The sequence below is a fragment of the Fukomys damarensis genome, unplaced genomic scaffold (assembly GCF_012274545.1).
Source record: "Fukomys damarensis isolate Sample0158 unplaced genomic scaffold, DMR_v1.0_HiC HiC_scaffold_16, whole genome shotgun sequence".
Lineage (NCBI taxonomy): Eukaryota > Metazoa > Chordata > Mammalia > Rodentia > Bathyergidae > Fukomys > Fukomys damarensis.
Window position 1 is genome coordinate 65,220,968 of NW_022900928.1, and position 11,967 is coordinate 65,232,934.

Sequence of the window (11,967 nt, forward strand, 5' to 3'; positions counted from 1 at the left end):
ATAGCTCGGTGGTAAGAGTCACCTTTGGTTCAATCTCTAGTACTACAAACAAAACAAAACAAGCGAACAAACAACTAAAGGGAAATTTCTGGAATAAGGTAACAAAGTGCTGAGAGTGTGGCTGAATGACAGAGCCAGTGCTCAGCATGTATAAGCCCCTGAGTTTGATCTCTAGCACCAAGAGAAGGATTAAAAAAAGGAAGAAAGATAGGAGACAGAGAGAGAGGAGGAGGAAAGAAGAGGAGAGAAAGAAGGGAAGAGAAGAGAAGGAGAGAGAGGAGGGGGCAGAGAGGAACTGGAAAAAAATGAAAATCAATAGACCCATGTATATATAGGAATCATATATAGATACAGATGGCATTCAATACATGAAGAGCTTCCACAAATCAATAAAAACCCTCAAACAATGTGATAGAAAAGTGAACAAAGAGTGTGAACAGGTAATTCATAGAAGATACTCAAATGGCCAATAAATATATGAAAAAGGTCAACTTTATTATTAGTAGAAGGATATAAAGTAAAACAGTATTTCAAGTACCACTATCTTTCCTCTCTCTCTCTCTCTCTCTTCCTTCTTTCCTTTCCTTTGTCTCAGATTGCTAACATGTTGGTGCTGGTGAAGGTACTGATTGGATTGTAAATTATTCTGTCTTTTGGAGAGTAATTTGGGAATGCCTATTAAAATATGAAAATGCAAATCTTTAAGCATTGTCATCTTGAGGACCCTATTATACAAAATAACAAAAATTCTGAAGTGTGTACAATATTAAAATTTTGGAAATAGCTGGGCATGATGGCTCATGTCTGTAATCCAGCACTTGGAAGGCTGAACCAGGAAGATCTTGAGTTCCAAGCCAGCCTGGGTTACATGTCTAGTTCAAGGGCAGCCTATACTACATAGCAAGACCTTGTCTCAAAAACAAGCTAACAGAAAACTAAGAAACCAGGTAAATGATCATAAGTAGGAGCCTGAGACTTTGACATTTAATCAGTGACATCCTAAATAACCATTAAAAGTTATAGCTTCTTATGAGAGCGCCGAATCCTAACCACTAGACCACCAGGGAGCGTCTATAGCTTCTTATGAAATGAAGATGTTTAGAACATGTTAAAGTACATTATGATCCCATTTCTTTAGAAATCTTAAAGTATGTATTTCTGCTTATATGTGTATACACACGTTTTTATCTACATAAACATAAAAAAATCTGGAAGATAGAAACCAATGTGCCAACAATGGTTTCCTCTGAAACAGACGCATTTGTTTCTTTCTTTACTGAATCCATCCATTTAGTGAATGTATATTGAGGGCTTCTGCATGCAAAGCACTATTTGAGGCACTGGATAAATCGATAAATAAAACAGACAAAATCTCTGACCACATGGAGCTTGCATTCTAATGCAGAGAGACAGAGAGCACACAAATGGACAAACAATATTTCATATGTGAATGTACTATAGGGAAAAATAAATCAGAGAAGGGAGCTGAAAAAACAGTTGGTAATTTTTAAATAAGATGGACTGAAAGTGTAGAAGAAACATTTGACAACTTTATATACCTTTAACAAAGTGGTAGGCTTAGTAAATTTTCCTTCCTTATTTTCATATGAGTGGTTTTCTCTATATTCCAAATAAACAGTATGAAAAGAGAAGCAAAATTCTAGCAATGGAATTTCTTCTGACCTAGAATTAGAGGAAAATTTGACTCCCTCATCCTTAAAAAAATCACCCCTAAATGTTTATCTGAAACTCTAGAAGACAAGCAACAATGAGTGAAATTGCCCTCCTCACTGATTGCGTATACACAGTACTAGTATATCAGTTGACGTGTCATAGTTGTTAACCTCTCCCCAAAAGACTGACTCTTAATTATGTTTACCTGAGAACATTTGATAAACGGGTTTGCATTTCTGAGTACAAACCTACGGAAAAGCCTAACACAGCGCAGATATTTTATCTGTGTGAAGATAATTCCATCAATTCGACTGTATATCTTATTTTAGTAGCCCTTCCTATCAGCTGGGGATCCATGTTAAGGGAAAAAAGTTAAGCATTTTGATGACAGTAGACTGATTGCAAGTTCTTTGATGTAGGGAACTAAAAATGGCATTTTAAATCCATGTTCTGTGTAGTCTGATTGATGAATGTGAGCCTTAGAGTCTTTTCCTACTCTGGTCTCTTTGGCTCTTCAGTGAACGGAGAAGGGAGAACAATCTTTTTTTCAGCTGCAGTGAGAATAAAGGATGTACACATAGAACTTGGGCAGAAAGATTTAAACATGGGAAATATGTTCTGGCCATCTGATTTAGGATCTACAGGAATAACAACCTGAGTTCCTCATTGTGCTATCAGGGTCTAAGTGTTGCAGGGACTAGTTTCAAGTGTGTGTAGGAGCCAGGCACAACTTCAGAGCCTACTGGTGTTGCTCCAAGTGTGAGGCCTCAAAATCTCTTCCTCCCTCCCTCCCTTCCTTCCTTCTTTCCTCCTCCTCTCTCTCTCTCTGTCTCTTTGTTCTTTCGAGACAGGGTCTCACTATGTAGTTGAGACTGACCTAGAACTCACTATGTAGCCCAGGCTGGTCTCGAACTCACAGCCTCCTGAGTGCTGGAATTACAGGTGTGGACCACCACACCCACCTTCTCTCCTTTCTTTCTTTCTTTCTTTCTTTCTTTCTTTCTTTCTTGCTTTCTTTCTTTCTTTCTTTCTTGCTTTCTTTCTTTCTTTCTCTTCAACTCACTATGTAGCCTAGGCTGGTCTTGAACTCAAAGTGATCCTCCTGCCTCAGCCTCCAGAGTGCTGGGATTACAGGTATGTGCGCCCAGCTCCTTCTTTTTCTATTAGCAAAATCTCTGCTTTTTCTGTTCCCATTTTCCCATTTATGGGTGGCCAGAGGAGTCTCTGCTCCACTTAACTTCTCTAGGAGATTGGCAGTGTAGGAGAGAAAGGAATATTTGTTTTCCAAGTAAGCAAAACTAAAGCTCTTTGGAATTATATTAATACCAATACTTCTACTAGACTAAGTGTATGCAGGGACTACACATTATGTCACCTGTTGTTTCTTCTTCCTCAGACTCTGAAATAATTATGACAGTCGTTACCATCCTGTATAGCAGAATGGCAAAGTGATCCCTGTGCTCTGATGAAGAGATGGAGAGTAGAAACTAGGTCTCTTTAATTCCCGGTCAGGAGCTCATTGATTTAATTGAAACACAGAGCCAGTTTTTTTTTGGGGGGGGCGGGGAAGTCGTGCGGATGGAAGGAGGATCTCCATTACCTTAAATTCACATTTTTTGTCTATTAAAGGATCAGTCAATGTATTGAATGTTTTTTTTCCTCATTGAGTTTATTGGTACATTTTAGGTATACAGTACAGTTACATTCATCCTTGGGATCTTGTACCCTTACATGACAGGTCTCATTTTTTCCCCTTCTCCCTGCCCTCCCTTCACCCTTTCCTCCCCTTCCCATTTACAAACACTTTATTTCCATTTTTTCATTTTCTCCTATTTTTTTCTTTTCCCTTATTACCTTTCCCCTACCCTTCCCACTTTCCCTACACCTTTATTTTTTATTTTTATTCTTATTTTTTGTTTTTTTGAGACAGGGTCTCACTATGTAGTTGAGACTGACCTGGAACTCACTATGTAGCCCAGGCTGGTCTCGAACTCACAGCGATCCTCCTGTCTCAGCCTCCAGAATGCTGGGATTACAGGCATGCGCCACTACCCCCGGCTTCCCCCCTACACCTTTAAATGGATTGATTGTTGATGGTAACTTATTCAACTGATATTAATCCCATGATGACCAAGAGATTGCTTATATTATTAATATTTTTAATGGTCCTTCCCTACCCTGGAAGAAATTCTCATATCTAAATGAAGGTCTTTTAATCACTGTGGAAGCCCCATCAACTATCATGAACTACCATTCCCATCGTTCAACGGGTTACATTCATCACTCTGCGTGATCAGACGGGACCTCGAACCAATCCAATGCCAAAGCTCTCAGTCAGTGACCTATTGGCTCCGGGTTAGAGGCGGAACTCTTAGTTGCTAGGTTGGTACCCGTCCGGAAGTGGTTTTTGGCCGCTGCAGGGCAACACCCCGGCGTCCCTGGAAGCGGGGAGCCGGGGTGGTGCTGGCGAAGCGGCGCAGTCATCGCCCAGAGCCTGTCGGGTGGGGGACCGGTGAGGATCTTCTCGGGGAGGGGCGGTGTGGCGTGGTCGGGAAAGAGGGGTTGCGGGGGAGTTGAGGCAACCTGGTCGGCCAGCGAGAGGGATGTGCGCGAGTGAGGGCGGGAACTGGGAGAAAAGTGAAAAAGGAGCGGCCGAGGGAGTGTTACAGCTTCAAAACCTCTGGTCGCCCCCTCGCGATGGGCAGTGGGGCTCTGGCGGGTGAGTGGTTAGCTGCCGGTACAGGAGTGGGGGCGCCGGCAACGTGAGCGCCCGCTGCAGCGGTCTTTCGCTCGTCCTGCCTCTGGGCAGCGTGTGAGGCCCGGCCTTCCGAACCCTGCTTGACTTCTTCTCTGGTGGGGAGCCCCTCCAGCCCCCCTCAGTATCCCAATCCGGGGCTACCCCAACCTGATACCATCTTTTGGCCAGCTGGGGAAGTTGGGAAGTTTTTCATTTCTTTGCACTGATTTAAGACCTCACTTGGCTTCCACGACCCCCTCTCTGCGGAATCTCCTAACTGAACTCTTTGTAGGCCTCTCCTTTCTATTCATCTCATTCATCTCCAGGTGACTGCGCGCAGACTTTCAGTTGCCATCTATTCAGCAAAATTCTTTCCAGCCAGAACCCTTTCCGGAGCTTATATTTGCTTACTGATCCTCTCCAACCTTCCTTGGTCCCCCGGATCTGTTTCTTTTCTCGTTGTATTTCTTATGTCATCTAAAGACCTCTCAGTCAGCTACGTCTACGTTGGAATTCATAAACGCAGGAGACAGTTGTTGGGCATGTCCTGTATTCCAGGCAGTATGCTGGGGCTTGCCAGGACCTAGAATCGCTGTATACTGGTTAAGTGCTATAGTTTCTCTCCTCCATCACCCCTTACTTACTGCTGCACAAGTCAGGACGTCAGGTCCTGTTATTTTGCCTCCTCTTCCTCCTCGAAGAACCTGGCCTTTCTTTTCATTCTCACAGTCTCTTTTCATTCTCAAGTCTCACAGACTTGGTTCATAATTTCTTGCCTGTACTTGCAGGTTAACTTCCTAGGTGGCCTTTATGCCTCTGTACTTGTCTCTCTCTAAGTAGTTCTTATGAAGCTGTCAGAATCATCTTAATAAACTATAAATCTTATCATGCCAGTTTCCTTTGTGAAATCCTGTGATGTCCCCATTATGTACCTCCTACAGCTCAGTCTTGCCAAGCCTCTATAATATTCTTGCCTTCCATTCTGAATCTCTCTTGCCATACCCCTCACTGGCCTTTCCTTTCTGGTCATGTCAGAGTGGTTAAGACTCAGGCTTTGGAATCAGATAGAACTGGATGTATGCATATTATGCTGTGTAATTTACTAGTTGTAAAACCTTGAGTGAGATTTTATTTTATTTTTATTTATTTTTTGTAGTACTATCCTGTACGTTTTAAAAAAATACATTTTATTTTATCCCATTCCCCTCTTCCTTTAGACCCCTCCCCTATCTATGTACAAAAGCTTTGTTTCCGTTTTTTCCTTCTATTTTCACTTTTTTTCTTGTTCCTTTCTTCCTTTCTCCCTACCTCCTCCCTTGCTCCCCTTCCCATTTGAACGTTTTCTTTCCACTTCCCCATATTTATTATGCATTTCAGCCCTTATTTCCACTTTTGGTTTCTCACCCCAGAGAAACAATGCAATATTTAAACATTTGTGTCTGATTTAGAGATTTTAAAAACATTTTTAAAAGCTGAGTGTGGTGGTGGTGCACGCCTGTAATCCCAGCACTCAGGAGGCTGAGATAAGCAGATCCCTGTGAATTTGAAGCCATTCTGGACTCTGTGGTGAGTTCAAGGCTAACCTGAACTACATAGCAAGACCCTGGCCCAAACAAAGAAGAACATGTTTTTAAGATGTTTTTCAAAATGCTAAGTCTCAGTTTCCTTATTTGAAAAGTAGGGATGATAGTCTGTGTAGCTGGAATTCTCTAGGTGAGGTGATGTATATGAAACTTAGTACAACTCCTGGAGTTTAGGAAGTATATAGTCAGCATAAGGCTTTCTTGTCATAAGTAATTCTTTGCCCCTACTATACTCTTTTTTGCCTCTTTTTTTTGGTACTGGGGATCGAACTCAGGACCTTGTGCATGTGAGGCAGGCGCAGTGCCACTGAGCTAAACCCCTGGCCCACCTCTTTGACTTTGTGTGAACTATTCCTTCTGCTTTAAACTTATTTGGTGGTCTTGTTTATTCAAGAACCATCTCAGTGGCTCTCTGCTCTGTGATGCTTTCCCTCATCTTCCAAAGTAATGCTAGTTGTCCTTACCTTTGTGTTCTGTAATATTTTCTACTATTTCTCTTAATGTGCTGAACACATGATAAAGTCACATGTTTACATATCTGGCTTCCCAGTAGCACATTCAACTCATATTCGGGGTCATGTGTAATTAGGTTTGTAGCCCCAGCACATACTACTGGCCTGATCCAATTCCATGGTAGGTGTTCATTGAGTGGCTGTTGCATGTTTGAATGGCCTTAATTTATGTTCCTTGGTGCTAGATCTGTTCTGTGGAGCAATGTAGAATAGATCCTCTTATGTAAATAGTAGTGATAATAATAGTAACATCTAGCATTTATTGAGATCTTTTTTTTTGTTGTTGTTTTTGTTTTTTTTGAGACAGGGTCTCACTATGTAGTAAGACTGACCTGGAACTCCCTATGTAGCTCAGGCTGGTCTCGAACTCACAGCGATCCTCCTGCCTCAGCCTCCCAAGTGCTGGGATTACAGGCGTGCGCCACCATGCCCGGCCTATTGAGATCTTATATATTTTAAACATTTTACATTGAATCATTTAATCCTCACAATGCTTTGATATACATTTGTTTATTTATTTATTTAATTTTATTTTGTGGTGCTGGTGTTGAACCCAGGACCTTGCGCATGTTAACCATGTGCTATACCACTGAGCTATACCCCAGCCCAAGATATTATTATTTTTATGGTAGTAACATCAATAATAACACCTAAATTTACTTAACATTTACTGTTTACCTGGGACTGTGCTGGGCACTTTTCAAATATTATCTTGTTCACTCTCAAATAGTCTTTTGTCAGATTATCATGATTGTTTGAATTAGACATGTGAGGTTACTGAGGCTTAGGTGAAATATATCTCTTAAGGTCATACAACTGGCAAGTAAGATCTGGATTTTGAATCCAGATTTTCTGTCTTAAAAGCTAATGCTCTGACCACTATGCCCTTTGTCACTTAAAGCACGGTGAGGGAATATTTAGAATAGAGAGGCAAATTGGACTAACTACGGGCTTTTCCATCTCCTGGTTTTTTTGGTTCTGTGTTAGTGGTTTACAGCATTAACTAAGCTCCTACAGTTTATATAGGCTCAATTTGGGCTTGGTTGACACATTTAAGAGGAGGAGGCCTGGCTCTCAGGAGTTTGTGCTTTAACAGGAGAGGTGGCCTGTAGTCCCATGAGAAGAGTCATATTGAGAGAAATGTGCTTATGAACATAAGAAAAATTCCCAGTGCTGAGCTGGATCTGGGTTGGCAGGAGGTTAGCTATGGAAGGCTTCTTGGAGGAGGCGTGTGAGCCACTCCTATTCTGTTAGATTCTGGGATTGGCAGGAACGGGGAAGGGGACATTACCTGGACCTCTGCCATGGGTCCTGACCAGTGAGCCATCACAACATAAGGCAAATTCAAGAACAGACAGAAATGAGACTTAGGGTGGAGAAGCTGAGTCTTGGGACCTGATTAGTGCTCATGATGGCAGCAAAGACAAAAGTCCCCAAGCACATCCAGTATTCATTGAATACAACTGTGGGAAGGAATAGGGAGCAAGGTGTGCTTTGAAGGCATCTAGTGAAATACTGCCAAAGACCTGTCATGATGGCACCAGGCAGTGCTGTTAGGGAGTAAGCACTGCTTATCTTGCTTGGACAGAACAAACTGGTACTGGAACTGAGTGCAATTAGGACGCAACCCATTGGGTCAGTGAGAAGCCATAATTCAGGGGAAAGAGTTTTAATTGGGATCCCGCTGACCTCAGTCAGCTGCATGTAACTCAGCAGAGTCCCCCACTTCACAGACCGGGGCCTAGGTTTCCATGGCAGCCTTTGAGGGAGGGGCTATACTTGCCCAGTCCCCTATCTGACAGGCCCATTTGAGTCACACAGAGCTTTGGTCTGACTTCTGATATAAAACAATATACCTGAATTATGGAAAGCAAGAAGCAGGTGCCACTCTTAGCCCTGTAGTACTGGGCAGGGACGTCTGCTACAAGAGACCCTCCCCCATAACTCTGGCATATAGGGGGGCTTAGGCTAAGTGGCAGGTAGATCTTACTGGATTTCATCTTATCTGTTGGTAACTGCTCCATGGAATACAATGTGGTAGCTTTTGTTTGACTAGAATGTTCCTCACAGTCACAAGCCTGGAGGAAAATATTAGGCTATGTGCCATTTATTTGCCGTAGTACATCTAAGGGGTGTCTTCTTAGGCTCTCACCCTCTCTATTACCACCGTAGCTCAGTTGCCACCTTCTCTCACCTAGGCCATCTCATCTTCCCACAGTTGCTCAGCTTTTCTGCTTTTCTTCTCTCCTCTCCTCTCTCCTCTCCCGCCTTTATTTTTCTGAGACAAGGTCTTGCTGTAAAGTCTAAGCTGGCCTTGAATTCTTGATCCTCCTGCCATAGCTTCCTGAGTACTGGGATTCCAGGTGTGCACCACGGGGTCTGGCTCTTTTTGCTCTGGTTTTCTTCTTTCCTATCTGACCTCTATTCCAGTCTGCCAGGGCAATTATTTTCAAAATGTATATCTGGAAAAACTCTCTTGGGTTCCAGTTCCCTTATGGTAAAGGCCAAGTCCCTGGCATGGCCTGGCTTCTGCATATCTACCTCCACCACACCTTGGTTTCGGGTGTTCCCTGCTAAAGGGCCTTTGCACATGCTGCTGCTCTGCTGTTGGAACACATTCCTTCTCTCTGAATACTTGCGGATCCTTCAATTCTCAGCGTAGGTGCCATCTAATTGGGCTGTCTCCTTCAGGCTCTTCCCCTATTAGTAGTTATGCTCTTACCTGGGCCGTGTACGTTGTCAACTGGTGCTCTAGAATACCTGCTTCTGCACCTGCTCCTTGTCTAGAATGCTTTCTTATTCTTCAGTGGGAATTTGTGACTCCTGTCCTAGTACTCTGGAGGAGAGTTTTATCCCTTCTCCTGTTGCTAAAGTAGTGTGTGCTTTCTCCCCTGAACTGCAAGCTTCCTGAAGGTATTACTGGATTTAATGGTGTGACTATGCACTGGGTTTTGGTGGTGTGTGGGGGATCTGTTTTGATGTCACAGGGTTTGTCTAATTGGAGGTCCTGTACTGTAAGTCTTTCAACTGTTTGAAGTTAATCTCTTTAGGGAGCCAGGCATGTAGATCTTTTGTGGTGCAGGTATTCAGCAGCCTTTGGGAGGTGCACCTCAGTGAACTTTCCCAGGTACAGAGCCTGTGGATCCTGAATTCTGAGCTGTTGTACTACTCTCACTCCTGTGCCTGGTGCCTGCAGCATTGCTGGCCTGCAGGGTCTGGTCTGACCCAGATCCTCTACCACCCAAGCCAGTTTGCCCCTTCTAAGCCGGGTCACTGATTTTCTCTGTGGATGGGGGTCTCTGGGATCTAGGTGTTCAAGCCCAGGCCAAGCATGGCTGGACCATCCATCCGCATGGGGGACCAGCTGGTTCTGGAGGAAAATTATGACGAGACCTACATTCCCAGTGAGCAAGGTAAGAGGCTTGTGGTATATTGTTCACATTTCTTCAGGGCAGTGATTATGTTGAATTCATCTTTGTTCTTTCAGTGCAATGTGTGATACAGGAAAAGGCTGCCTGTAGATCAGGGGTTGTCATATTACAGTCTACGGGCTTAACTTGCCTATTACTATAAATAAAGTTTTATTGGAAAATGGCCACAATTATTTGTTTCTGTATTGTCTGTGGCTGCCTTCATGCTATGACTAGTGTGTCACATAGTTATACAGACAACATGTAACATAACCTACATATAGTTTACAATATTTACTGTCTAGCCCTTAATAGAAAAAGTTTGCTGACCTTGGGTTAGATCGATTAATATATTTTTTTTGTGGGGCTGAGGATTTAGCGCAGTGGTTCTGCCACCTGCCTTGCAAGCGTAAAAACCTGAGTTCGATCCCTGGTGTGTGTGTGTGTGTGTGTGTGTGTGTGTATGTGGTGCTGGGAATCAGAACCACAATGATTAGTTTTAAATGAAAACGTAGTAGGGGCTAATATGAAATACAGCATGTTCTGAGGCCAGGGCAAACCCTTTTTCTTTTTTGTAGTGCTAGGGATGGAACCCAGGGTCTTGTACATGCTAGGCAAGAGCACTACTTCTGAACGACACCCCCAACTCCTCAGTTTGTTGAGAATAAACTAAACTAAAGCAGTTTTTATAAAAGAAACCAAGAATATTATTAATAAAAGTAATAATGTTATTTAGTGCTGCTGTGTGCCAGTCTCTTTTTTAAGAACTTTATATTTTTTATCTTTTAGCCCTTGCTGCTACTCCGTGAGTACCTCTTTTACATTGAGGAAATCAAGGCACAGAAAGGTTAAATAATTTTCCTATAGGTATACCAGTTCTGCAGTGGTACATGGGATCCTTACATATGTGTTCTATGTCCATGGCCTGCTCTTTTAAATGATGCTATTTTTTTGGAGTGAAATTTTAATTTTGCAGAGTTATGGACCTAGACACACACATTTTCTTTTGCAACTCAAGTGGTCTGTGAACCTCTGAGAGTGGGGTGAGAGCCCTTGAACCCCTGGGGGCCCATTATCCCACACATTAACCTTGGACTTTATTTATAATGTAGTATGTTTGTCTGATTGATTGCTGTGTAGAAATTTTTAAACTTTTTTTTTGTTTGTTTGTTTTTTTGTTTTTTTGAGACAGGGTCTCACTATGTAGTTGAGTCTGACCTGGAACTCACTATGTAGCCCAGGCTGATCTCGAACTCCCAGCAATCCTCCTGCCTCAGCCTCGCGAGTGCTGGGATTATAAGAGTGTGCCACCACACCCGGCTTGAAATTTTTAAACTTTTATAATTACATTGCTTTAGTACTGAGGATTGAATCCTGGGCTTTGCTCATGCTAAGCATAAGCTGCTGTACCATTGAGCCATACCCTCAGCCCTAGAATTTTAAATTTTTGTGTTAAATCTATCAGTCCATTCTAATATAGCCTCTGTAATATGTATCATAGTTAGAAAAGCCTTCCCCACTCCAAGGATAAAATACTTCTCTCCTATTTTCTTCTAGCTTTTCTTCTGCCATTAATGGGATAGCCAGTCTTCACCCCACTGACTTGGTGCTGAGCATTTGGGTCTACTTTCTCTTCTTCTCCACTGGACTATTCATTCATATGTCACTGCTGTACTCTTAATAACTGAGGCTCCATCATAACTTCTAATGGCTAGTAGGCTAAAGTAATGCCCTCATTGCTTTTTAAAGAGTTTTTCTTGGATATGGTTATCTCCCCATGAAATTTGGATTCACCTTGTCATTTCTTGGTGGGGTTTTGTCTTAGGGAAACTGTTGGCATTTGGAGAAATTATGTTTATAATTGAACTAATTTAGGAAGGACTTTCATCTTTATGAAATCTTCCTATTCAAGAACAAACATTGTATTCCTTTCCATATGTGTCTTTGTTTTGCTCTTTTGGAATGACTTTAAGTTTTCTTTATATTGGTATTAATGCATTTCTTGCTCAGATCCTCACTCCTTTCCTCTTGTTCTTCTTCTCTTCTCTCTC

General features: G+C 42.4%; 1 protein-coding gene across 7 annotated transcripts in view; it reads left to right on the forward strand.

The window, feature by feature from the left end:
- The first annotated feature begins 4,061 nt into the window (after nucleotides 1–4,061).
- Nucleotides 4,062–11,967, forward strand: part of Cep164 (centrosomal protein 164) — a 73,233-nt gene continuing 65,327 nt past the window's right edge. For 6 of the 7 annotated variants that reach the window (XM_010629375.1, XM_010629376.1, XM_010629378.1 and 3 more), the window contains exon 1: nucleotides 9,811–9,919. In XM_010629375.1, the coding sequence (XP_010627677.1) occupies nucleotides 9,838–9,919 (82 nt within the window). In that variant the 5' untranslated portion in view covers nucleotides 9,811–9,837. Of the gene's footprint in view, nucleotides 4,187–9,810; nucleotides 9,920–11,967 lie in introns of those variants that run through there. The other variant, XM_010629371.1, reaches the window with a different exon arrangement.